Source organism: Sceloporus undulatus, chromosome 4 (genome assembly GCF_019175285.1).
Source record: "Sceloporus undulatus isolate JIND9_A2432 ecotype Alabama chromosome 4, SceUnd_v1.1, whole genome shotgun sequence".
Taxonomy (NCBI): Eukaryota; Metazoa; Chordata; class Lepidosauria; order Squamata; family Phrynosomatidae; genus Sceloporus; species Sceloporus undulatus.
Genome location: NC_056525.1, coordinates 201,012,229 through 201,040,043, shown reverse-complemented (window position 1 = coordinate 201,040,043; position 27,815 = coordinate 201,012,229). Strand labels below are relative to the sequence as shown.

Here is a 27,815-nt window from a genome sequence, read left to right as displayed (position 1 = left end):
CAGTAAAATATAAAATATGACAATTAAAAACACTATCCCTCCCCCCCTTAAGACAATATTAAACAGTATAACATATTAAAAACACAATGTCAATGCATAAAAACAACAATTAAAAACTAAAAACCCTGATATCCCTCTGTTGATCCTCGACCATCACTAAGATGGGGCCACGGGAGGAATGAGGGAATCAGGAACCTGGGCCGGGATGGTTAATCTGGAAAGGCCTGCCGGAAGAGAAATACCAGAGCACTGCAGAAATAATCTGGGTTGACACCATTTGAACTGCCATGTCTCAATGCTATGGAATTCTGGGAACTGTAGCTTGTTGTGACCACCAGAGAGCATCGCAGAAACAGTCCGGGTTGACTGTGTTGTGGTCTACGCAGTTCCCAGAATGGCACAGCACTGAGCCGTGGCAGTTAAAGTGGCGTCAACTCGGATTATTTCTGCAGTGCTCTAGTGGTCAAAACAAACTACAGTTCCCAGAAATGATTCTATGAATTCGATAGTACTGAGTTATATGTGGCAGTTAAAGCGACGCCAAACCGGATTATTTCTCCAGCGCGGATGCAGCCCTAAACAGAGGGCGTTTGAGAACGCCTCCTGGACAGAAGGAGGTGGAAATGTCGGCCGTGGACACTTGGAAAGAGGCGCCCGGGAGTCCCACCCTCCCTAGGCCTGGAGCCGGGGCCTGGGGTGCCACTGCAGGCGGGCGATGGGGGGCGCCTGTGGGGCCCTCTCAGGCGGCCTAGCCCGACTAGGCCCGGCGGCGCTGCGGAGGTACTGTATAAAGGGCCGGGGCTGGAGCCCCTGGTGGCGGGAGAGGGCTCTGCGGCGGGACAGTCGTCTCTGCTGCTGCGGAGGAGGAGGAGGAGGAGAGGCTGCTGCTGCTGCTCGGGCTCCATGGCCTTCATTCGGAAGCGGCGCCAGGAAGGGCAGCTGTATTCCAAGGAAAGGTGGGCCTCGGGGGCTCCGTGGGCGAACTCAGCCCAAGGGCAGGGAGAGGGGCTTTCCGGGGCTCCCCTTGCAAGGCTCCTCGGGGGGCAGGTGTTGTTTGAAGGGAAAGGGAGACTGAGGGGGGCTTGGCTTCCCTTTAGTGCCGTTTTGTCCCCAGCTGCATCCGCACTGCAGGAATAACCCGGTTTGGACCCGCTTTAACTGTTTGTCTGTCTCAAGGCTATGGAATTCTGGGAGTTGGAGTTTGTTGTGGGGACCAGAGCGGAGCTTTGCTCCAACTCCCAGAATTCCATAGCCTTGAGACAGACAAACAGTTAAAGTGGGGCCAGCAAAACACACTGTAGAAATAACCCAGTTTGAGTCCGCTTTAACTGCCCAGGCTCAGTGCTAGGGAGCCCTGGGGATTGTAGTTTGTTGTGGCACCAGAGCTCTCTCTGACAGAGAAGGTGAAATGCCTCACAAAACTACACTTCCCAGAGTTCCCTAGCACTGGGCCAAGGCAGTGAAAGAGGTCTCTCACTGTTTGGTTTCTGCAGTGTGTTTTGGACCAGGGTTTTCTTGGTTCAGAAGAGGTTTGCCTCCCCTGAACCAACCCAGAGGGTTTCCATAGCCGAGCCGGCATTCAAACCCTGGTCTCCAGAGTCGTAGTCCGACACTCAGACCATGACACCAGTGGTTCTCAGCCTTCCTAATGCCATAGCCCTTTATGTTGTGGTGACCCCCCAAGCATAACATTATTTTCGCCTGGGTTCCTAAGACCATCGGAAATATGTGTTGGCTGGCATAGCAAAGGATGAGGGGAGTTAGAGTCCAGCAGCCTCTGGAAGGCTACACGCATTTCCGGTCCATGGGATAGTGTTTAGGATATCATACTGGGATGTCTGGGGCTTGAGAGCCAGCATGGTGTACGACTGGTTTGAGTGTTGGACTACTGCTACCAAAAAGATAAATGCTTCAAAGAGGAAGTATATAAAGGCTCAAAAGGGGCCTTTGTCAACCTGTTCAAGACTATATTCAAATCCCAAGATGGAAATCTAGGGCCTGTTACAGACAGCCAAAAATAAAGCTGCTTCGAGACACAGTGGAGATACGGTGTTTCAATGATGCATGCGTCCTAAGAGTTCAGAAGTTGCACCAAAGCCACGCTCCAGCCCTAAGGAGTAACAGGCCTAGGTCTTGTTGGAAAAGTTGACAATGTCGCTCCCCTTATACATCTCTGGATATGTTGATTCTTTGATCATTTCTCTCGTCTAAATTGTAAGATTACTGACAAAATTGAAATTTAACATTTGATTGTATTAGGAAGTAGACCTTTATTCACTCCTTCCTGTAGAAAATGTAAAAACATGTTTTATTTTAATATGCCGATAATTAATTTTAATTTTCTTGCACCCAGCCATACATGACTTTCAAGTTAGATTATATATTCCCTGTTTAATTGATCTCCTAGAAACCATTATAGTATAGTATCTAAGGGCCTGAACAGACAGGCCAAAATAAAGCTGCTTCGAGTCACTTTGTAGGTATGCTGTTTAAATGACACACACATCTTAAGAGGCCAGAAGCTGCGCCAAAGCTCCTTAGGACTGAAGCATGGCTTTGGTGCGGCTTCCGGCCTCTTAGGACGCATGCATCATTTAAACAGCACACCTCCAAAGTGACTGAAGCAGCTTTATTTTGTCCTGTCTGTTCAGATTCTATAACGAGGTGTGTAACCACATCTTTGTAACTCCATCCTCTCTGGAGACCAGGGTTTGAAAACCCGTTGGGTGACCTTGGGCAAATCACACTCTCTCAGCCTTAGAAGATGGCAATGGCAACCCATTGAGAAGAAACTTGCCAAGAAAACCCCATGATAGGTCCGTCTGACTTGAAGGCACACAACAACAACAACAGCAACACATTTCCAGGATTTAAATGTGTTTTCAGTATTGTAGCCTTATTAGGTCATCTTGATTCTGTCACTGTGGCTCATCTAACTCTTCTCACATGGCTGCAGTGAACGTTTATTTTATTGTTTGCTTACTTAATCTCTGCCCGCCACAGCCCTGAGGTGACGCACCAATAAAACATTAAATGTTACTACCCCGAAAAGAAAATGTTTAAAAATAGTTGAACACAACTTCTTTTAATAATAGTTTAAAAACCACAGATCATTGAAACAGCCAGAGCAACAACCCCTGTTTTTAAGGACTGAAGGCCATATGCATAATAATAATAATAATAATAATAATAATAATAATAATAATAATAGTTTCCCATCAGAAGTTCAAGAGGAATGGAGTCAGCATCAAGTCTCTTGGGACGGGATCCGGCTTGGCCAGCAACAACCAAGGTGCTACTGCAAAGAGAGCAGCTTTCTGCTTGCTGTCCTCGCACTTTGGTTTCCTTTGCAGAGGGAGATGGTTGTTAAAGTGTTCTTTTTTGTCAAATAGATTTTCGCAGAGCAAAAAAGAGACAGTTTTACAATTGTTTTATTTGGGAAGAGAATGGAAGAGCTTGACAGCATGTAGAGAGCAAAGGGAAAAAATGCAACAAAAGAGAAACAGCTTTCTCTTTGTTGTTCTAGCACTTTGGTTTTCCTTCCAGAGGGAGATGGTTGTAAAAGCATGCTTTTTTGTCAAACAGATTTTCCTAGCTATAATTGTCTCCTTTGGGAAGAGAATGCTTCAACAGCATGCGGAGAGGAAAGGAAAAACTGCTTCTCTCTCTCTCTCTCTGCCTCCCAGGGTTGTTTCTTTGTCATGTGATAAGGCTCTTACCCTCTCTAGGTGATAGGACATGTAACAGGGTCCGTCCTGAGGATTTCAAATTCTGGGCAGACTCTTATAGGTTGAAACAGCCTTTCAGATACCCAAGCTGTATTATTATTATTACCTGTATTGTTGTTATTATCAACATTATCCTGCCTTTTTTCCATTATGGAACACCAGGTGGTTTACAAAAATTAAAACAGATACAGTTAAATTATCTGAAAGTTAAAATATAATGAAACTATTGAGAACATTAAAAGAATTAGGTTGTCAGTCAAAATTAATTAAACTGAGCTTGAAAGCAGGTTAGAAGTCAGCGTAGTGGATACAACAGTGATGATATGTGGCCTCTAAAGCCTACACTCAGTAACAGTCTGACCACTGTGTTTTGTACTTGCTGTGACTTCTGAACACTTGACAAGTACAGCCCTGTGTAGAGTACATTACAATAGTCTAATGAATTGGGAATGTATTTCCTTTTATTTATTGTGTATAGTTATAGCCTGCCTTTTCTCCAGTAAAGGCAAGGCAGCATATGTGGTTCCTTCATTCCACTCTTTCTAGGGCAAAAATCCTGAGCGGTAGGTTGGGCCAAGTGAGTGGCTTACTCAGTCATTGCCTTCCTTGAGTTTCATGGGTCAGTGGGACCTGGATGCCCTGAAACTCAGTTCAGCGTACTGACTGTGCAGTGTTGGCTCTACGATAATGTGTGTCATTAATAGATGTTACAAATGAAGAAGGACATACTGTTCAACAAAATGTTGGACATGGAAAACATATTGAACTCTTCATATTTATAGACAAAACATTTAAGAGGCCATTTGTTTAAGATGAAAAAAAAACACAGGTGATTTTAGTGCACAGTCTCCAAACCATCAGTGCTTATGTGGCTAAAATGTACAAGATGGAAGGGAGCAAGTTCATTGGGGCTTCAAGTTTTGCAGGAGAAGTATAAAACAGCTTAATACTTTTAAAACTCTAAAAGAATGTGAAGGGATAATCCATTGACTGCTAGTGCCTCACTGCCTAGAGAATGCTGAAGAGCTGTTGAACAGGTTGAGAAATGGAATGGCGTATTGTGAAGGGGAATGCTAGATGGTTGGGGGAAATGACGGAAAGGCACAGCAGTTTTTGTTTTTTAAAAATGCCTATCAGTTGTGAGAGTGGGGAGTTGACATGCCTTCCCTGAAACTGGTTTGTCCTTGAGGGAGTGGAATTCACCACTGGTGTTAATGCAGGATTTCCTCTCAGTTTAAACAGGTTGTAGTTGGTCCCTCAGTGCTAGAACTACTGTGAGTTATCTCTGCCTCTTTATAAGTAGACTCCAGTATTGTTCCATGTGTCATGCATGAGAAATTCTTTTTATTTCCATGCAATCATATGCCTGTTGCCTTAGGGCGGGTGATACACTGGTCACATGTGGCTATTTTACAGATCTGCTTCGTTTGCAAGAACATCAATGACTACTAACCCTTACAAAGAATATCACATGAGGATGAAACAATGGGGAACCCAAGGAAGAAAATATAAGCTTGAATCTTCAACAACATTAATAGGAAACAATCTGAATATAAGACAACTAGTTTAATAGTATTCTGATGCTTTTGTATGTGTAGGTGGGTGATTTTCTGTAAGCCAGAGGAAAAGTAATAATGAAGAAACAGCATTTTCATGAGTCTAAGTACTTCAAGGTGGTGGACCTTGAAAGGATAATAGTATCTTGTTGGGGAAAGAACAAGTTGTTGATCCAGTTTGGATGACTTGGCCTGCCAGGGAAATACAGGAACGATGGTTTGTCATTCATGAGTTCCTAATGTATTTTTATTTTGCATAAATTTTTGAATAAAAAAAAAATAGAAGAAAAATCATGAGCTGCTGGGAGCAGATGAAGCAAAGAGGGGGGAGTTCAGGGCTTGTTTTTAGGCTTGTGTCCCTGGTTTGTTCACAAACCAGTGAACCAAGGATAAAACAAGCCCTGGATTTTTCCTCTCTCTTTGTTCAGAGAAGAATTAATTAGACAACAAAAGCAGTAGCCACTGCTATTCTCCAGGTCAGTGGGCCAGTGAATTAGTTCCAGAATTTAGCCCAAATGTTGAAGGAATTATCCAAGGTGCTGAACTCTCTCCCCCCAAAAGCTTCATTGTGTTGGATAGATCATTTGAAGTTGACTGAAGCCCTGAGCAGAGATCATCCTAAAGCATGGGAGCCATCAGCCACTAGGAGGTTTGTTTACCTTCTCCCATTGCAGGCTGGAGTGACAGCGCACAGCAGCACCTTACTCATAAGAAATAAATCGGTGTTCCCACAGATCCCTGATTTATCATGTCAGCCAAATCTACTCCTCTGGGATCTTAGAGGTCTGAATTGGGCATTAGGACTGTAGGCTGCCTCACCCATATATTTTGTTCTTGTATCCTCAGTTGTCTTGGGGCTGGTTATAATTTGGGAAGGGAAGTACTCTGAACAGGTTTTGCAGGGAATAACTAAAATTATTACAGAGATAATGTTTGGTTTGAAATGTTAGATGTCAACTCCCAGAAGCTCTATGGATGTTGAGAGTTACATTTCAACATCTGGAATTCCCACACCTGATTTAAACTGATTAACCTTGTATTTATTTTGTGGAAGATTGTGACTTATGTTAAATAATTACTTTTCAGGTAGATTTAAAAAGTTGTTATAGTGTCAGGTAGACAGGTTAGGGCATTCTGGGTTGTTGATGGATAATAGCTGCCATTATCTTTTACCAATAGGTGACCTAGCTAGAGCTGATGGATTACATTTCAAGAGCTGGAGGGCCATGAGTTGCCTGCGTCAGCTGCATTTTTGATAAGATTTAGTACACCTTTGTCTTACATTGTTAAAACTCTCCAATATTAGTACTTTTCAACCCACTTTTCCATTGTTGGTTGTCAAAACTTTTTTATTCTCCCCCCTCCCCAATTCTAAAGATAGAAGGAATCCCAAGGAATCAGTGACAACAATAATACAATATGCATTGGTTGGGGCTGAAAGAATCCTAACTACCATTACTCCAAAAATATTCTTTCTTTTCATCAGACCATTGTTGAGTGTTTATAACCTGTTTCACCAATCTAACTTAAGACTGCTAACAGTTGTCTGGAAACGTTTTAGAATATCCCCTTTCAGGTATTTTTAGTGTCTATAGGCAGAGAGGGAGGACCAGTAGCTGTGTATCAGATGATATGAGTAATGCCAGTGCTAGCTGTAAATGCTTAACCTGTAATAAAAGGGGTGCCTACAACAAAGTGTTGTAGCATGGAATATTCCTGTTTAGGGTTTCATCTGTCCAGCCATTCTTTTTCCCCAATATACTTCATTGTGTATGTCCATGATTTTTTGTTTGTCCTTCTCACCAGTCCATCAGCATTATATTGCTACTGAGCATGCTTGGTCGCCACTGGGCTGATCTGGAGTCCTTCCCTCCCTTCCAAGACACACAGAAGAGTCTTTTTGCTAAAGATATTTTTGTACTTATGCAATATTTCAGATTTCCCCTAGTCTTGGTTATACAGGAAGCCCCTGCTTATCTGATGGGTTAGAGACCAGTGGACTGACAGAAAGTCGAATTGGTTGAAAATGGAACTCAGGTATTTTTGAGCTTGCAAAAGCATTTTGGCCACTGAAAAATAACATACTATGTATCACTTTTGAATACATGCAAAAGCTAAATTAAAACATTACACACACACACACACACACACACGGTCCTTCTTATACACTGATTTTTTATACACGGATTCAAGTATACATGGTTTGAAAATGTTCAAAAAAAGTATAAATTTCAAATATCAAACCTTGATTTTCCATCTTTTATAAGGGACAACCATTTTGCTATGTCATTATATTTAATGGGACTTGAGCATACACAGATTTTGTTATACATGGGGGATCTTGTATAACAAAGGTCCACTGTATATACAAAAGTGTGTGCAAGTGGTTCCAAGTGAGCATCATGGGCAAGAAGAATTGATGAAAGAGTGGAGCTCCTATTGAATTAATGCAGCTTGTCTGTAATTTGTAAGCGCTGAAATAATGAATTGTCAGAAAGCAAGTTATGAATAGATGGAAGAAACCTTTACATTACTGTTACGAGTTAATACTTTTTAAACTTATTGTATTTCAGAAAAAGACAACATGGCAGTGGCTCTATATAATTGTTGCATGTTAAGTGCCTTCAGGCTGATTCTAACATATGGCAACCTTTCCACAGGGCTTTCTTGGCATGATTTGTTTGAAGAACATCAGTAGAAGTATAGTGTCTAGATCAAGGGAAGTAATGGTGCCACTCTATTCTGCTTTGGTCAGGCCCCACCTGGAATATTGTGTCCATTTCTGGGGACCCCAATTTAAAAAAGGATGTGGAGAAACGGAGCGTGTTCAAAGGAGGGCGACTAAAATGATGAAGGGTCTGGAAACCGTGCCCTATTAGGAACAACTTAGGGAGCTGGGGATGTTTAGCCTGGAGAAAAGAAGATTAAGAGGTGATATGATAGCCCTGTTTAAATATTTGAAGGGATGTCATTTTGAGGAAGGAGCAAAGTTGTTTTCTGCTGCTCCGGAGACTAGGACTCGGAACAATGGATGCAAGTCCCAGGAAAAGAGATTCCACCTCAACATTAGGAAGAACTTCCTGACAGTAAGACCTGTTTGACAGTGGAACACACTCCCTCGGAGTGTGGTGGAGTCTCCTTCCTTGGAGGTCTTTAAACAGAGGCTGCATGGCCATCTCTTGGGTATGCTTTGATTGACATTTCCTGCATGGCACGGGGTTGGACTGGATGGCCCTTGTGGTATCTTCCAACTCTCTTATTCTATGATTCTAATGTTTGCCATTGCCTTCCTCTGAGAGTGAGAGAGTATATGACTTGCACATGTTGGTTTTCGATAGTTCAGCAGGGATTCAAACCCTATTCCCCCTGAGTCCTCGTCCAACCCTCAAATTACTACACCATGCTGTCTATATATTAATTCAGTGCCATAAATATTTAGACTGCAGAAGTGAATAGCTGCTGTGCAATATTAACTTTTCTTGTGGATATATCATGAAAACCTCAAACTTTGTTAAGAAAGGTACTCTTAAAGTTTATGTATTAATTTTTCCATTAAGTGTACTACTCTGTTTTACATAATTGATATCATTAAGAAAAAAGATATTTCATTTGGGACTAAAACTGAAAGCATAACGAGGCTGTTAGGTTTCTTGAAGGATTGTTCTCCTTGTGGTTTGTAAAACTAATTATTGCACTGTGCTGATGCAGGATGAAGCTAGTTTGTTAGTATTATGTAACAAGATCTTCATTGGTTCATGTCCTGCAGGATGCTTTGCTTTACATTCAGGAAGTTGAACTGTTTATGCATTAGTATTATTTTTGAAGAGATAGGCCCTCTGAAGAAACTTGCCAAGAAAATCCCTTTGTAGGTTCGCCTTAGGGCCCACATAATCTGAGATGATTTGAAGGCAGCTTTCAGGCTTTCCTGGTGAATACTTACTTATTTTACCCTTATAAGTTAATATTTTTAAACTTATTGTAAACCACTCTCGGTATCATTTTGAGAGAAAGGTGGGTTGTGCCAGTGTTGTGCAGCTGGGACAAAAGCATTACTCAAGGGCAAAAATGGGAATTACAGTATGTGGATGTCCAGATGATATTGGTCTGGAAATCCCAGTAGCCCTAGTTACAGTGCCAGTGGTGTTGGACAAAGACCAGGGTGAGAATTCCCCCATCTTAGCCATGGATGACCTTGGGCGAGTCATACTGTCTCAGCCTTAGAGGAGGACAATGGCAAGCCTCCCCAGAATATTTTTTGCCAGTAAAACTATGATGGGGGATAGGGTGACTTAATGGTTAAGATGCCAATTCTGACAAAAGGGAGATCAGAAGGTTGGCGCTTAAGGCCCGAGTGCTGCATGATGGGGTGAGCTCTTGTCACTAGTCCCAGCTTCTGCCAACCTAGCAATTTGAAAGCATGCAAATGCAAGTAGATAAATAGGTACCACTTTGGCAGAAAGGTAACAGTGTTCAGTACAGTCATGCTGGCCACATGACCACCAGAGTCATCTTCGGACAATGCTGGCTTTTTGGCTTAGAAATGGAGATGAACACTGTCCCCTACAGTTGGTTACAGCTAGACATTCATGTCAAGGGGAAACCTTTACTTTTTTAAACCTATGATAGGATCACCATAAGTCAGATTTGACTTGAAGGTATGTAAGCTATACCATAGCAATTGTGTAATAAATATTTTTTAAGAAAAGAACGTTTTACCACATCATATCCATACTGTGAAAGAGTTTCTCATCTTCAATGTGGTAAATACTTTCTTTCCCCTTAAACACTTGGTTTTCCTGTAACAGTTCATTTTTGCAGGTAACATTAGGTATATTTGTTATTCAGGAAAGGTTTGCCCAGGTCACCAGGGCATAATGAGATCCCTGTGTAATGAAACTTGTTCTTCCCCCTCAGCTGTATTGGTTAGTGTTTAGAAAATAACTATTATTACTGTTTAGAGACTGGGGTTAAAAACATTTGCATTTATTGAAGCATTTGGTGAATTTCGATCAGTATGTATTTGATGGTCTTTCTTTGTAAAGTTTTCCTTAAGATTTGCTGTTTCATTTCTTTCAAACAGTGTTGCTGTTCTGTTGAACTGATGTGTAGTTGTTGTTTATTATTTTATCAGATTTTTCTTGTTTGATGTTGCAAAGTGCTTTGGAGGCCCTGGTCTCTTTCGTTGACAGTGCTATGTAAAATCAGCAATGGCAACAGCATGGAAACATATAAAGTTGAAGGCTTTCATGGCCAGCATCCATAGTTTTTTGTGGATTTTTTGAGCTACCGTATTTTCCGGCGTATAAGAAGACTGGGCGTATAAGACGACCCCCAACTTTTCCAGTTCCAGTCCAGCTTGGAGGTTTCAGCACCTGCCCTATAAGACAACACCCGGCGTATAAGACGACCCCTGACTTTTTAGAAGATTTTCCTGGGTTAAAAAGTAGTCTTATACGCCAGAAAATACAGTACAGTATGTGGCCATGTTCCAGAAAAGTTTCTTCCTGACGTTTCGCCAGCATCTGTGGCTGGCATCTTCAGAGAATGTTTGCCTGGAAAAGACTTGGGTATATATAATGTGTGACCTGGAAAGGCAGGAGTGAATTTGCATGTATATTGTTTTTGTTGCTAATGGCAGGCCTCAAGCTAAATTCTTCTAAAATCCAAAATTGTCCACATGGGTGGTTGAGATAGTGACACCTTTGCTTTCTGGTGGTTCAGTGTACACCAACTTTGTTTCATGGGCAAAATTATTGAAAATTATATTCTGACTTTGTGTATAAGATGTATATGAAACAAATTAATTTCATGTTTAGACTTTGGTCCTATCTCCATGATATCTCATTATGTATATGCAAATATTCCAAAATCAAAAAACTCTGAAATCCAAAATGTTTCTTCTGCCAAGCATTTTGGATAAAGGATACTCAACATTTTTTTTAATGCAATGGACTTCACAGACTTGTAGGTGAGTGCTAATAGCATAGAGCAGGGATGGGAGTCATATGGACTTTCAGATATTGCTGGACTCAAACTCCCAGCATGTTTTACCACTGGCTGTGCTGGCTGGGAGTAGTGTAGTCCAAAAACATCTGGAGGATGCCATGATTCCCATCCGTAGCACAGGCCAAGAAAGAGAAGGTTACTCCAAGATAGCAGCGACTGTCCATGATCTAGAGCTGTAGTTAGTAATTTAGGCTCCAATTTTAAACCCATTTACCTTCAACAGGGCTTATTTTTGTACTGATGTGTAAACTTGTTCTGTTAAATTAAGAAGTGTTTTGGTCTTAAACTGCCTCAAATGGCAAAATAACCTGACTGGCCTTGGACACTAGGGACATTGATAGGAGCCAGGCAAGCATTCCCTTTGCAGCACTGTTTTGGATGGCAAAATGCCTTGGGTCAACACTGCTACCCGGAGATATTTAAAAATTGTGGTAAATTCCTTTTTCTTATACTCTTGGTTTAAGGAAATTGCACATGTGGTTCAAACTGACTTCTACGGTTAATGCTCATTGCTAGGAATGCTAGATCCTGTGCCTGTGCTTTAAGTTAAAGATAATATGACAGGTACAACTTTTCCCAAGAATATAATGCCATTTAACTGCAAAACCACTACTATTTAGTTTTTTACAATGTTAAGGATTAAGGATTCTTGTGTTGTACTGAAACTAAGGCGGGGGAGGGTGTTAATGATCTAAATTATGGAGAGAATTCAGTGTTTACTGTAATTCATAAAGTCAGAGATTTTATTTAGTGAAACACAAAGTGGTGTCATATCAGTAAAGAAATGACTGGGTTCTTTTATCTTGGGTCAAAATTAATTTTGCTTTTGATTGTTGTAGATTTTCCCTGCTACTTCTTAATTTGGAAGAATACTACTTTGAACAGCATACAGCTAATTACATTTTTAACAAAGACAATGAAGAGAAAAGGTATGATGTCACTTCCATTAACTAAAAGCACTAGAACTTTTGTGATAGTATATCAGTTTACAATTCTGTAATAACCTGCAATATCTTCTGAATACCTAGGCAAATCAGAGGCTCATTAAAAATCTGCTCAAAGTCAGTAATATTTGAACCTGATGAGATAAACCATCCCATTATTAAGGTAAGCAGGTTGGTCGCTGATACCAAATGATTGTAGTACATTTCAGTTTCAAAACAAAAAAATAAAATTATTTTATTTTTCCAAAAATTCATGTAGATCCCACTGAGAGACTGCATTACAATAGAAGGACCAGAAGATGATGAAAGAAGTAATCCCTTTACAGAGTATGTGATTCTGAATTTATATTAAGGACATTGGCTTGGTTTTAAATTTAACTAGCAAAAGTACTCAACTTCTCACAGCTTGGAATAACTCCTAATTTGAGTCGCCAAAGCATTCAAGCAAAGTTACACAGAAATGAGCACATTGTACTTCCTCTGTTTGAGTGAAACCACACCTGCTAAGAAACCCCTTCTGCCATGGAATACCCCTACAGCCACCTGAGGGAGGGATGTGTCTACTAATTCTGCTGTGAGAAGGCAAACCATTGCAGGAGGCAAGGAGTAAACCCAAAGGGCATTATCGCATTGCAAAAGAAAGAAGAGAGGCAGTGAGACAGAAGTGGCTTTCTGATTACTTTTCTGCATGCCTTCAAAGCACTTCTGCTCTACTGCCAAGGGAGCTGATGGTAAAGGCATGCCTGTTGTCTTGCCTGAAAAATCTGTTTGGCAAAAGCCACACATTTACAGCCGACTCCCTCCAGAGGGAGAAATACTAAGAAGTCATGCAGGAAGGTAAGTGAGAAGCTGCTTCTGTCTCGCTGGCTGGCTCTTGTCTTTCTTTTGCAATGTGATAAGACCCTAAGTCTCTTGGATTATTCCCTTGGATTATTCCCAGCATGTAAAAGTGCAAGTAGATAAACAGGTACCGCTTTGGTGGGAAGGTAACATCATTCTGTGCAGTAATGCTGGCCACATGACTATGGAGTCGTCTTTGACAACACTGGGTCCCTCGGCTTAGTAACAGGGATGAGCACCACCCCCTACATTCAGACATGACTAGACAAACTTGTCAAAACAGAAACCTTTATCTTTACCTGAAATTAATTAATGCATTTTAAAAACTGACTAGCCTCCATGCACATAATGCTGGGAACTCAGTGTGCATGCCAGTTTCAGTTATTTAGGATTCACAGTCTTGAAGCTATGGTTCTTACAGATACAAAAGAGTGTATGTTTTTACTGTTATTGACTTAAATGATTAGTTTTCCAATTTGTGCTTTAGGGGAAACCTTGGACATATTTCCATTTTAACCAATCAAGTAAGTGATATACATTCCTAAATCATAACTTTTTCTTTTATTTTACCAAGTCTGGAGTTATAAACTCATTTACTAAGAGGTGAACTAATGCAAACTCAAGGGGATTGCTTATAAGTAACAGGGTTAAAGTGACTTTTGAAAATGATTGTGTACAAATATGAATTTAGGATGGAGAATGCAAAAAGAATATAAAAAAGGAAAAATACACGCAATTTGAACAAATAATTCAGAAAGGAAAAGAATTAAAGGAAAATGAAAATATGAAAGGAATAATTAGCAAAATTTATAAAATATTAATAGAGAATAAAAGAAAAAAAACAAACCATATTATTTGGAAAGAGATATGGGAAGAAGAATTAGGATATACTGTACATTTTGTGAAAATGAATGGAATAAAATTTGGGAACAAAGACATTTGAAAAATCTATCGGTACGAATTAAGGAAAATTATTATAAGCTGATCTGGAAATGGTACTTAACGCCAGTGAGATTACATAACATAGATAAGAATAATTCAAAATACTGTTGGAGAAGATATAATGAAGTGGGATCATACATACATATATGGTGGCAATGTGTAAATATGTAAAAAAAATTGGGAAATAGTAGTATTAGAAATTGAAAATATTATGGATATAAGAATAGATAGAAAACCAAGTATAGTATTGCTATCATTATATAATGATGTAAAATGGAAAAAAGAAGAAAAAAGTCTTGTAACAAATTTGCTTACAGCAGTGAGATTAATTATAGTGAGAAGTTGGAAAACAAAAATAAATGAGGTATAAAGAAGTCTGGCAAATAGTGATTAATGATAAATTGAAAGTGAAAAAAGGATTATGGAAAAGAAATGATTTTGATGAAATATGGAAAAAAATTATTGAAAAAGTATTAAGAAAAGAAGATGGAAAATTACCTTCACATGATGAATTAAAGTTTTGGTTGGATTATATGGAGGAGAATGGCTCCAGGGAAGGGGTGCACTGAGAAATTTTTAGTATAAAATAAGTAAAGTGTTAAAGCATATTTGGGTATGAAGAAAAGTTTTCACTTTGAAGAAAAAGCATTAAACTGTGCTCCAAGTCAGGGGCTCATAGTAGATTCCTGTCAAATGCCCTGCCTTGCTTTTGTCTTTTGCAATTTATTGAGACAAAGAGCTTGTATGTGTGTGGGAGGGGTTGATTTGGGACAGAAAACTTCTTTGGGTCCATAATCCAGATCTGGGGCCTGTTACCAGAATTAGTATTTCTTCACAACAGAAATGGCCAGTTTACACACACTTTTTTTAAAAAAGAAAGTGTATCCAACTTTTTGTAGAGTTTGGTTTTAGGATTTTTTTTAAAATGAAGAGATAGCAAAATCTCTTTTTTAGATGAGAATAATTGCACTTTTTCTGTTGTAGGTTTTTAAATTTTGATTTCTTCTTTTGTACCAAGCATCTATGGGCATTTTAGAAGTAAAACTACAAAAGGGAAGGATAAAATTGTCTCCTTTATCACATCTGTGTCTGACAAAGTGCTTGTAAAACAAATACAAGTAACCCATAGGTCAACATGTCTTTTCCCCTTAGGCTTTTCTCACAAAAGAGCAAAACATCATTGCACCTTTTAAGACTGAAAGAGTGAGTACATAGTTTTCTCCCCTTGTTGGTTTCTTTCTGAAAGAACATTATTTGGAGAACTATAAAGGATATTTTCTTTGTCACTGAATAGAAATTATGTTATGCATCTTTTAATACCTGTGACAACATGTAAATACATTTTTGAGTCCTAAACAGATCTTTCTGAGTATAGATTAATGAAGCTTGCATAGTATCAATTTGTTTGTTTCCCATACTCATGGTATTAGACTGGGAGGGAGAAACTGGAGTTGTAGTGAAACAGCAAATGTATTGTAATGTATGAACTTTGCGAAGTCAGTGCTCTAGTGATTGACAACCCTGCATTTCCTGTAGCAAGATAGTAAAGTAGTTCAAGTGTTATAATTTTCCCCAGCTGGGCATAACTGCCTGAAATGAAAAAGGTGATGTGTCACGTGGCATTCTTTGCTCTATGACACCCATGGTTACTCTAATATCAAGATGCTAATAATATGTTCCATACCAACTAAGCTATATTAGCAGCAAAGGGATGTATGCATATATTACTGTGTATGTGTGCACACGGACCTTCAAGTCCTTGTTGACTTATGGTGACCCCATGACTTTCATAGGGTTTTCTTATGCAAAGAACACTCAGAGGTGGCTTTTCCAGTTCCTTCCTCTGGAATATAGCCTACAGCACTTGGTATTCCTTGGCAGTCTCCCATCCAAGTACTAACCAGGGCTGATCGTGCTAAGCTTCCAAGGTCAGACAAGATCTGGAACCTTTAGGATATTAAGCCCTGTGTTAACATACAGCTGTGAAATTGCTTGTTTTGCAATTTTTATTCTAATGTGGATAATTTCAAGAAGACTATTCCATATTTTGCAACAAGGCATGAAATGGACATTAACATTGTAGTCTACCTGTGTATGCGCATACGCATGCGCGCGCACACACACACACACGAATTCTGTGTGCCAGGGGAATCTTGCAGCTCTTCAGATGTTGTTGAACTGCAACTCCCAACAAAACAAGTTCTCCTTCACTGTGCAACCATCTTTTCCTATTTTAATGTTTATTTGTAGTTAGAATCAGGTGAGTAATTGCAACCATGGGATTTCAGTCCTATTTTACTTGGTTTCTCTTTCTTCTGTGTATTAGGGTAAAACCAAATATTTATTTCAACTGGATGTTCCTGGAAAAGTTGAAGATGTTGTACATACACTTCACCAGGTAAAAATACAAGCTGATAGTATTTCAGAGGGCAGTATTGCATGGTTTTGACATATATGACATATATTAAATATCTCTTTGTAGTTGAGATAAATAGGAGAAACTATTTGTAATGCAAATAGGTTTTCTCAAATAGTTGATTTCTTGTACAGATGGCCTATGTCAAAAATGTTCACATCAGATGTTGGACACAGATCTTTGCTGATATCAGAATGGATTTGCTGATATTTAAGCATATCATTTTAATTGTTAAAAAGAAATAGCTACTTTAGGAATCAATGATCATTGAACAGGTCAGTTCTTGTTACTGCTACTACAGTCCAGAAAGGTAACTTATTACATGTTACATTAGTGTTACTGTTGCACTTTTAGAAAATACATGGAAACTCTGAGGTTCCACAAAGTGGCCAATTCAAATATTGCATCTTACATTTTGAGAAAAAGGCAAAATACATTACAAAGTTCTCTTTCCTGGTAGAAACACAAAGCAGTCACCCATGTGATCCTTCCTCCTCCCCTACCTTTACTCAGATTGAGTCAGTGCCTATAACCACTAATGATGAATACGCATCCCACCAGTTCCCATTGCCTTGAAAAATTGTGAATTAAGCCATAATCATTTCAGGCGAAATAACTCTATTCTAGCTTGTTAGTTCAAAAAGTAATTAATTGCCAAAGTAACATGTTAGACAAACATGTTACCTCCTAGCTCAGGGTTCAAGGTTCCAAAGACTCCTTTGGCAGAATTGAAATTAGCCTTCTACAACTTGGTACCCTATATATATGTTGTAGTATCACTCTTATCACATTAACTAATGGCTGTACTAGCTGAGAGTAGTGGAATTTAGAGTCCAATACATCTATATTGTGCCAGGGTGGGGAAGGTTGACACAAGTCATATTTTGTGCAGCATTGATTTTGGACTTGTGGTTGTGAATTCTGCAGTAAGCAATATTTGGAAATGGAAGTAGTGTAGAGTTTGTATTTTTGATATGGGTGTGACCTACTTCTGTAGACTTCATCCCATCCTGGATCTGATTTTGTACCCTTGGACTTTCTGGCACCACATAAACTGCCCAAAATGGAAAAACCAACCAACCAGAAATAGGGAAGGTTGATACCAGTTGTATTTGGGCACTTTTTTGATGTTAAAAACCAAGAAACCTGCACTCAAAAGGTTAATCACACATCCAAAGCTTCCAGGAGAGGACTCTTTTTTTATTGCATTTAAAAGAAAAACAGTACATAAGGTCTGCACATCATACAATATACAAAAGTGGAACAGTAAAACATCTTCATTTACGCAGTTATATATATATATTTACGATTTAGCCCAGGGGTAGGCAACCTTTTTGAGCCGAGGCCGGGTTGCTGTCCCTCAGACAACTGGGGGGCTGAAACAGTGGGGTGGAGCTTCCACCCTCTGGGGGTGGGGCTGCGTGCTGGGGGTGGAGCTTCCACCCTCCGGGGCGGGGCCGCATGCTGGGGATGGAGCTTCCACCCTCCAGGGGTGGGGACGCATGCTTGGCCCCCGGAGTAATAATAATAATAATAATAATAATAATAATAATAATAGTTACTAGCATGGAAACTACTAAAATGCAATTCAGAATAAAAGGGAGAAAGCATGCACACTGTCTCAACCCAGAAAAGCACAAGGTGCTGAGAGGAGTATTTGCAAAGAGAACACCAAGGGCAAGTAAATAATAATAATAACAGTTACAAGCATGGAAACTACTAAAATGCAATTCAGAATAGAAGGCTAACTCCCCTCCCCTAATGAAGCAACCAACCTCTCTCTGGCTTGCTGTTGCTCTTGCTGGCCGGCTGGCTCCTCCTCCTTCTTCCTCCTCCTTTCCCTGCTCTTCTGTTCATAGGGAGGAGGAGGAGGAGGGCAGAGGGCAAGGTGGAGCCCAATGCAGGCCCGCTGCAGCCCCTGGAGCCCTGTTGGAGTGCTCCAGGGGCTGCACCGGGCCTACTAGATGGGTGCCGCCATTTTGTTTTTCAAAATGGTGGCTGAAGTCTCGCGTGACCTTTGCCATCCTGAGGTCACACGAGACTTTGGCCGCCATTTTGAAAAACAAAATGGCGCCCAGAGCGGCACGAAAACAGGGGTGATTGGCGGCAATCGGCGGCAGGACTGCGCAGGGGCCGGCGGGAAGGCCTTGGCGGGCCGGATCCGGCCCACGGGCCATAAGTTGCCGACACCTGGTTCAGCCCATCAGGAGAGGACTCTTTTGACTAGAGAAAGGACAGTCCAAGGTGTCTGGAGCAGTCAACTTTTACAAAAACTGCTTGGGGGAACCCTTGTGAGTCCGAGGTTGTACTTTGTCTGCCCCTAATCTAAGGGAACATCTAAATTTAAGTTGTTTACTTTTAATTTTTAACAGCTATACAGGGCATCCTGCCTGGATAAGCTGGGAGATCAGGCTGCTATGGTATGTATGTATTTTGAATACAGTAATAATGAGAACCAATTTATTGTGATCAAAGTGTTGAAATTCTTGTATTGCACTTTTTCTTGTTGAAATTAGATAACTGCTATCCTGCAATCACGTTTGGCCAGGACACCATTTGATAAGAACAGGTATGTTTCTTTAATGTAAATAGTAAAAGTAGCTTTCTTTTCATTCTGTTTCATAATTGGAATATGCATTCTGGATGTGCTAAGAAGCAAAAGCTTTTTTTAGATTGTTATGACTGATGTGAAATATTGGTGGTAATAGAAAATACAAGGTTGAAGGTCTTCCCCCAGGCATATGAGGTGGGATAGAAATCCATGTGATGTTTTTCATGTGGGATGGAAAACTGTGTTTAAGGAGAATTGCCGAGCAACTAACTTTCTATGCATTTGTTACATCTGTAGATTTCAGAATGTTTCTGAAAAACTGCACATGGAATGCAAAGCTGAAATGGTCACTCCATTGGTGACTAATCCAGGACATGTATGCATTACTGATGCAAACTTGTACTTCCAACCTCTTAATGGCTACCCAGTAAGTAATTTCTAGTTTAAATCTCCAGCCTGTTGGCTTTGTACCATGAGCAAATGGTTTTCTAAAATGCTCTTAAGTGCTTGCCATAATGTTTTTTTCTTTAAACTCTATAAGAAGCAATCTCAATGCATCCCTAGCTTAATTTATTGAAACTTTTGCATGCTGCATGCTCTTTGGCTTTTGTGAAGGAAGAACTTCCTGTTCAAAATGCATGTGTATCTAGTACTGTATTTTGCCAATAAAAACAGTGTATGTGCCCACTTTTACATTTCAGTTTAGGGAGAAACTACTTCCTTGACAGGCATGTAGATACACCAGATAAATCTGGATTGGAGAATCTGTAATCTTCCAGATGTTGGTGATTCCAGTTGGCATGGCCATTAGTCAGGAATAATGGGTTTAGTGTTCCACCTCCCTGCTTTCAGTTCCATTAGCTCTGAAGTAAATATTATTGTTTTGTCATTGATAGATACTGTTTTTAATTGGTTGTAAGCTGCCTTGGAATCCTGTATGAGGACAAAGGCAGGATATAAACCAAGAAGCTGCACAGACCGGCACTATGAGCCAGTGTCGGGGTGGAGTGGGGGCGTGGTGACCGAATGCTGCATGCCCCTCCACCCCAAAGTGGCATCACACCACCCACCTAACTTCATGGCAGGTGGCGTTGTGGCATTTCTATGACGCAGTGTTTGTGAATGCTGTGCTAAAGAAACTCCAAAAAACGGTGCTGCCATGGCAAGGGCACCTTTCCCCCAGCACTAAAAGGAGTGGCTTTCTGCTGCTCCTTTTTGCTCCGGGAAGCAGCTGGGTTGGGGGCATGTCATGTGGTTCTCGCAGCCCCAACCCTGCAAGCAAAGGGGCAGCCGCAAGCCGCTCCTTAGCCACCATCTGTTTAGCCCCTGAGTAATTAAAAATAGTACTAGAAATTTACCTCTCTGTGCAATCTGTAGAAAGGGAAGTCCCACACCCCTTCCTTTTATTGGAAATCTATTTATTTTGCAGAAAACTGTAAACAGTATAGTTTGCCTCCTTTAGGAGGAGCCATAGTATCTTACTCTTGTCATTTTCTGATTTATATGAATGATGATCTGTTTGTTTATGTTATTAGCAGAAGAAATTTCTTGTTTGGAGGTGGGATTCCCCCCACCCCACACACCTAAGGTTTTATAATCAGGGTTGCAACTCTCTATACCTTGTAATATGTTGGAAATACTGATTTAGCCTTTAGTCACAAGGTATCTTTCTCCATCTTCTCTGTCCAACCATTTCATGACAGCTGTTCTTAGTAACATACAGGTGAGTAACTGTAGTGCGTGCACTAATGCAGTTTGATTTAAAATGTTAACAGCAAATACAGCTCATATTTTTTACAGCTTCTATACATAATATGTAGCAGAAATATTGTGTCCTCTTTCTCTTTGCCCTACAGAAACCTGTGGTTCAATTGACATTGCATAGTGTCAGGCGCATCTATAAAAGAAGACATGGTCTAGCACCTTTGGTAAGGTGAAATTGGCTTGTGTCTCTTGGTATTAATTTTTTTATTCATAGTAATAATTTGTCTATTGACTATCCATAGGAAACACTGTTATTCCCTTGCCACTGCTTTTATCTTTCTTGTCCTCTGTGACAATGTCTCAATACATATAAATACCCTATTGAGAAAATGAAGAAATCTAGTGGGTTGTTTGTACTGAGGACCTTGTTTACTTAAAATTATATCCTGGTGAAAATATACCCCTTTAAACCTCAAGTTTTTGGGACAAGTGATTCCCCCCCCCAATAAAACTGTCCAGAAATGTTCCAGGGGCGGGGGGAGGAAAAGAAAGTAAAAGAGGAAGAAAAAATGTGCAAACCCCCTCATAATCTTGCTGAATGGAAAGAAAAAGTTGGAAATTATTCATTCTTGTGGATGAGAATGAAGTAAGCGAAGATTTGCATCCCTATTCAGTAGTACTGTACTTGTTAAGTATGACTAGTGTTAAAAAAGTGGCTGGTTACAGTGGATTACACAGGTGGTTTAGGCGTTAAAACATTTGTATGCATTGTATATTTATGTGTGATAAATTGGGCCATCTTTTTTATGGGGACTTAATATTTTTTACAGAAGAAATGAAATTAAAGTAGAACACAGACTTACCATGGGTGTATGCCTGTTAGGACTAACAATTGGCTCTGAATTTCATTGATAAGTACAACTGTGCTACCAGATCTCTTCTAATATGAAAACACCAACAGGGATTAACTAAAATCTGCTACTGTTGTATCCTGAATAGCAAGAACTGCTGACTGAACTTTACAACAAATTTATTTTCCTTTTCTAATTTCAAGGGTCTGGAAGTATTTTGCACAGAGAATGATCTATGTTCGGACATCTATTTGAAATTTTACAACACTCAGGACCGAGATAACGTCTATTTCTACGTGGCAACATATTTAGGTTTCGATCACTTGGTTTGTTAGAAACTGGAATGTGAGAGAGGGAAATTGTGATTGGGTCCTACTTTTTGTACAAGCTTACACCTGATGGTGTAAGCAGGTAATGTATTGGAATAAATACTGAGTAGGAGTGAAATATGCAGAAATAAGTGGGGAAAGAGTTTCTTTTTTACTTTATAGAGATTTCACAGAATTGTTTTTAAAGCAATAGAAAGTTCAGAAACTGGTTAAGGCAGTTTCACCATCTCCCTTCCATTTCTAATGTTCAGATTGAAATAGGGTTCAGGTTGTGCTGTTGCTTATGTAGTTATTTTTAAAATTAATGTTAAATGTGTGTGTGTGTGTGTGTGTGTGTGTGTGTGCTCTCTCCGTTTCCTGCAGAGAATATTTCATGAGTCAAAAATACCACCAGGCAGGAGAAAACAAAAACAGAGAATATAAATAGATCAATATCCCAAACTGTTTGCCATGATAGCTTTCAAAACCTCATGTATTTCAACAGTAGGCCATATTCAGAATTTAAATGCTACATGTATGTTAGGATTGGATACCATGTGGTCTCAAAAGTTGGTATGTGTTGACATGTGTAATTTATCCAACCCTCTTTCATGGGATTGCAGAACAGTGTACAGTATAAACAATTTAAAGGTATTTTCAATTACTTCAGCTCTAGCAATGTGAAGTTTAGATGTCAATTTCTCTAGGAGTACAAGGATCTAACCATGTGTGGATGTACAAACCTTGTTGATTCTTTCATGTCCTGGATATCTCTATCCTTGCTGCATACAGCGGTAGATAGATAGATAGATAGATAGATAGATAGATAGATAGATAGATAGATAGAACATTTTCATTTGCTTTATCATAAATTGACAGATCCAGAAAAGATATTTGAAACGTTACATTCTAATTAGTTATTTTGTTCATTCCCTTTTTGTTGATAGCTCTTGACTAAAATAATTTGAGATGGCGGACCCACATGTTCTCCATTGTGTCAAAAGTATTATAGTCTCTTTTTATCTAATAAATCATTCCTAATTCTTTATAATCTTAAGAGGCACAGATACCAACAATACATCACTAAGTAACTTCCTTTACTGTTGCAGACAATAGGTTATATGAGAGAGATTTCTCATTTTTATCCTATTTATTGTCTTTGATTTGTACCTTTAGCTCAGTTTCCCAGACTTTTTGGTTCTTTGGTGGGCTCATAAGTAGTTTCAGTAATAATTTTGTAAATCTCAAAGAAATCACTCGCTTAATCCTCTTAGAAATGTGTAAATGTCAACACAGTATGTCTTGAAAGTTTGTAAGGGTATGGAGTGGATCCATAGCCCTATGTAACTAGGAAGCAAATGTGAGAATTTACAGTTTGTTGAGCCAACTGATTTACACTTTGTTCAGCTAACCAAAGGTATGCTCATCCAGTTTTGTTTTTAAACTAATTTAAACTGATTTAATATATCATCTGATATAAGTTGACATTTATACGTGTGTATACAACTTTTTCTTTCCAAGAGTCAAGGTGAATGCATTTATCACCCTGTGATAATACCTGGGGTGTATTAAAAATTAGTACAGTCTGCCTTTCCCTTACACGGAGGATCCGTTCTGGACCCCCCCCCCCTCATGTAAGGGGAATTTCACGTATGCTCAAGCTCCATTTAAATGAATGGGGCTCGTGCACGCAGCGGCATGTGTGCGCCAGAGGCACACGCACCATTATTCCTTCTGGGGCGCACTCGCCCTTCTTGTGGAGTGGCTTTCGGCATATGCTGAAAGCCGTGTAAAGCACACCCACATATAACGCGGGGTCATTGTATAAAGGAGATTGAGCAGGCAAGCAATTTAACATATTTAAACAATATCTTGAATATCTCAGTCAGTTAGCAGTTTTTCCCTTCTGAGCTGGTAAAAAGATAAAATAACCATGCCTAGAATATAATTCTGTTCCATTTGATTCCATGATATTGTTGCATTTGATTAAATTTAGTAAGATGCTACAGCTGAAATGACAAATAATACAGTTGGCAAATACGTGGGGATCCATTCTGCCCCCCCCCCCCCCGGCATAAGGGAAATACTGCATATGCTCTAGCTCCATTGAAAACAATGAGACTTGTGCATGTGGTGCGGTGTGGCATTTGCGCCACAAGCAAGCACTCCATTGCTACTTCCATTGTGTGGCTTCAGCAGAAGCTGAAAGCCACATATGGCACATCCGCGTATGGCGCGGGCACACTGTAGTGTATTTTTCTAAATTAGAAATTACAAGCTTTCCCATTTTAACTTGGTTATGTTTCACCCCATTAACAAATCCTGTGCTTTTCCTTCCTGCAATTAACGTCTCAATAGTTATCCACTAGTTTTTCAGATTTTTTCCCCAGGGTTTAAATCATTGTTTGAAATAGGAACATAAACTTTAAGGATAATGTAAGCTTTTTTAATCAAAGCAATTTGGCCTAATGAAAGCTTTAAGTCATTTTTAAAAATTTCTGTTTGGCATATGACTACAGTTATCCCTCCACATTTAGGGGCCAAAGACCCCCATGAAAGTGGAAAAACATGAATATGTTAGTTCTCCTCACAATATGAATGATAAAGAGTCCTCTCCCATCAAGAGCACCACCCTCTTTGCAACTTTGAAATACATAGTCGTCTCCACATTTCCAAAGTGCTTCCACTTTTCAATCTGATGTTAGCAGCCATGGCTGCAATGGAGCCACCTTCTCTCCTCCCCTTCCCCCTCCCCCTCCCCCTCTGCCAGATAAAAGCAACTGGGTATCTTCCTCACTTGCACAAACTTTGCATTCTCCTCATTTCCAAAGTCTTTTCACTCTGAATCTGATGTTGTCAGCCATCACCATAAAGGGAAGGTACAGTGTGCTTTTGTTTGGCCGGGAGAGAGAGAGAGGAAGAGGAGGGGAGAGAAGTTGGATCCTGCCAGGAGTGGCTGCAAACATCAGATTCAAAGAGAAGGTCTTTGGAAATTAGGGGGATGCAAAGTTTGGCAAAGCAGAGGCATACACGGTGTTGTTTTAGCTAGCTGGGAGGAAGGGTGAGGAGGAGGGTGTGTGTGAAGAAACTGACCTTGTTAAGCAGCAGTTTCAAAGTCCCGAATAGTCAAATTCACAAATATGAAATGTGGAGGACCAACTGTATAGTTATTATGTTAAGTATCAACCTTTCATTAGAAGCATACCTATGTGTCTGACATGTGAGCAATTAAGAAATGTTGTTATTGTACCTTCAAATAATTTTCTGTAATACTTCCTGCATTTTTTACAATTCTTCCTGTATTCTAGAGAATCATGTTACTGAACATACAGCAGAGAGTTATATGTTACAATGGCAACGAGGACATATTTCAAACTACCAGTATCTTCTTCATCTCAATAATCTGGCTGATCGGAGCTGCAATGACCTGTCCCAGTATCCTGTGTTTCCTTGGATCATAGCAGATTATACTAGCTCAGAACTGGGTAAGACCCTTTATAGAAAAAAGAGACATGGACTGATCATCTTCACCAACTTAAACAAGGGTAATGATGGAGACCAAACTGCCATGTTTTCTCATTCTTATGCATCGAGGGGGGACTTCTCATCCCAGCACAGTTCACTCCAGCCAGTTCATATCTACTGCATAACTCGTGTTATAAGATCTACTGCATAACTTTCTGCACAAGATTCCAAACAGTTTACATGGCCCGCTTAGTGCAGAGCTACTTTGTAGTCAAAACAAGTCAATGTTTAACAAAAGTGAGCTTGTTTGATTTGATCCTAATCTTTGCCAATCAAAGCTTGTAATTATAATTTAAAGATTTAAGAGTGAGTGAGACATATACTAGCGGAATAAGATTTCAGATTGTTATAGTTGTCCACATTAAAATGGAAAAGAAAGCAAAATCATTGCAAATAGTATTCAATGGGGGTTACTGTTCTAATAGAAACTCAAATAACTTTCTTCCTTCTTTTTCTTTGATAGACTTGAAAAAACCTGAAACATTTCGTGACCTCAGTAAACCAGTAGGTGCACTAAATAAGGAGAGGTTGGATAGATTATTGGTAAGTAGAAAATACACTCGCCCACCCCCTGCCATTCTCATTTTTCTGGCAGCTGAAAACATTTTTGACAGGGTTTTGGTTTTTGATTTTACTTAAATAGGGTGTGTGTTTAACTAGTTCTGCTTTTAATACTTCAATTTTTTTTACTTTAGAAATCATTTTAGCTAGACTGTGTTTTTAATTCTTATGTTTTAATATTAGTGTTATTTAATTATTTTTAAACCTTTGTAGTTAATGTTTTAGTTCTGTCTTTTTTTAAATTATTGTAAGCCACTTTGAATCCCATTTTCTGAGAAAGGCAGGATATAAATCTAATAAATAAATGAATAAATAATAAAATTGCTTAGAAACACAAGTACAATGGGCCCTTGGTATCCACAAGGGTTGGGATCCAGGACACCCCCCTCCCCGGATACCAAAATCCATTGATGTACATCCCATTATATTCAATGGTGTAGTAAAATGATGCCCCTTATATAAAATGGCAAAACTAAGATTTCCTTTCTGTAATTTATATATTTTGAAAATATTTTAAAGCCATGGATGGTTGAATTCATGATATTCATGGATATGGAGGGCCAACTGTATGTTGCATTTTAAAACACCGCTAGTTGTGTAATAAAGTGTTAGAATAAAAACTTAATTATTTCTAGAGTGTTTTATTGTGCTTCCTTATAAAGGTCATATTGGCATATAGAACCATTAGTCCGTTATATTACATCCAAAGTAGCTATCCACCCAACCTCATCAGATTGCATGTTTGGCTGCTTTGATAATTGCCCAAGCAGAGCTAGACTCATTCCAATTTTGGTTTCACTTTCTATAGCAGAAATTTATTTAGATGTATTGATGTCATGTGTATATAGTGTTCAATTCATTCTGCCCACATTTCTTAAAATACTGGTACAATTTTGCAATAATGGTCAATTAGATCTTGAAAGGTTTTTAAAAACATTTAAAAGTGTTTTACAGGCTTTAAAGTGAATCTTATGGTCTACTCTGGGGTGGCTCAGATGTCCCCCACTCCCAGTAATGATGTGAATGAAGTAGACCATTATTGGCTATTACCTAGGTCACATTTGATGTGTAAGTAGTATTGACTTACAACTTCCTTCAGCCCCAGCCAGCATGTACAGTGGTGAGAGATTATGGGAACTGCATGGAAAAATATGTGGAGGGCCAAACAAGATGCTGTTGAATAACATGTCATATTATAGGAAGAACCAATCTACATGAACAGCAAATGTGCATGATGTATATCTTGACAAATTTTAGAAGATGAAGTCCTGATCATGCATTTTATTATTCCAAAATCTCCCGCTTATTCATGTGAACAACAAACTGTATAATGAAGAGGTGAAATGTAGGACTTTCTGTAGGACATACTGTTTGTGTTAGGATTATAGTGAAATTCATATGTCTTTTACTCAAATGTGTTGTGTCAAACTTCAAATATAGAGCTTATCTAATAGATTAGGCCAGTGCTTCTCAATTATTTTCTGTCATGCCCCCCCTAGGAAGAAGAAAACATTTCGCACCCCCCACACGACTGTAAATAGTATCATGTCCCACTCACAAGCACGCTTAGTATTTGAAACAGAATAGGCAGCCTCTTGTGCCAGCAAACTACATGTCCCACTCACAAGCACGCTTAGCATTTGAAACAGAACAGGCATTCTCCTGGAGGGTTTTCCACAGGGTTGCCATAAGCCAGAAATTCTGACATACTCCAGCTCCCAGAATTCCATAGCCTTGAGACATAGAAGAGTCGGGCTTTGAGTTCTGGTCCCCACAACACACTCCAGCTCCCAGAATTCCATAGCCTTGAGACACAGAAGAGTCGGGCTTTGAGTTCTGGTCCCCACAACACACTCCAGCTCCCAGAATTCCATAGCCTTGAG

General features: G+C 39.6%; 1 protein-coding gene across 2 annotated transcripts in view; it reads left to right on the top strand.

Moving 5' to 3' along the window:
* The first annotated feature begins 473 nt into the window (after positions 1 to 473).
* NSMAF (neutral sphingomyelinase activation associated factor) overlaps positions 474 to 27,815 on the top strand; it is a 50,531-nt gene continuing 23,189 nt past the window's right edge. Inside the window, exons 1-14 of one of the 2 annotated variants that reach the window (XM_042463002.1) lie at positions 474 to 956; positions 12,130 to 12,219; positions 12,319 to 12,397; positions 12,494 to 12,561; positions 13,562 to 13,598; positions 15,169 to 15,219; positions 16,343 to 16,414; positions 18,805 to 18,852; positions 18,949 to 19,001; positions 19,281 to 19,410; positions 20,840 to 20,911; positions 21,742 to 21,850; positions 25,155 to 25,331; positions 25,835 to 25,914. In XM_042463002.1, coding sequence (XP_042318936.1) covers positions 904 to 956; positions 12,130 to 12,219; positions 12,319 to 12,397; positions 12,494 to 12,561; positions 13,562 to 13,598; positions 15,169 to 15,219; positions 16,343 to 16,414; positions 18,805 to 18,852; positions 18,949 to 19,001; positions 19,281 to 19,410; positions 20,840 to 20,911; positions 21,742 to 21,850; positions 25,155 to 25,331; positions 25,835 to 25,914 — 1,119 coding nt within the window. In that variant the 5' untranslated portion in view covers positions 474 to 903. The remainder of the gene's footprint in view (positions 957 to 12,129; positions 12,220 to 12,318; positions 12,398 to 12,493; positions 12,562 to 13,561; positions 13,599 to 15,168; positions 15,220 to 16,342; positions 16,415 to 18,804; positions 18,853 to 18,948; positions 19,002 to 19,280; positions 19,411 to 20,839; positions 20,912 to 21,741; positions 21,851 to 25,154; positions 25,332 to 25,834; positions 25,915 to 27,815) is intronic. The other variant, XM_042463003.1, reaches the window with a different exon arrangement.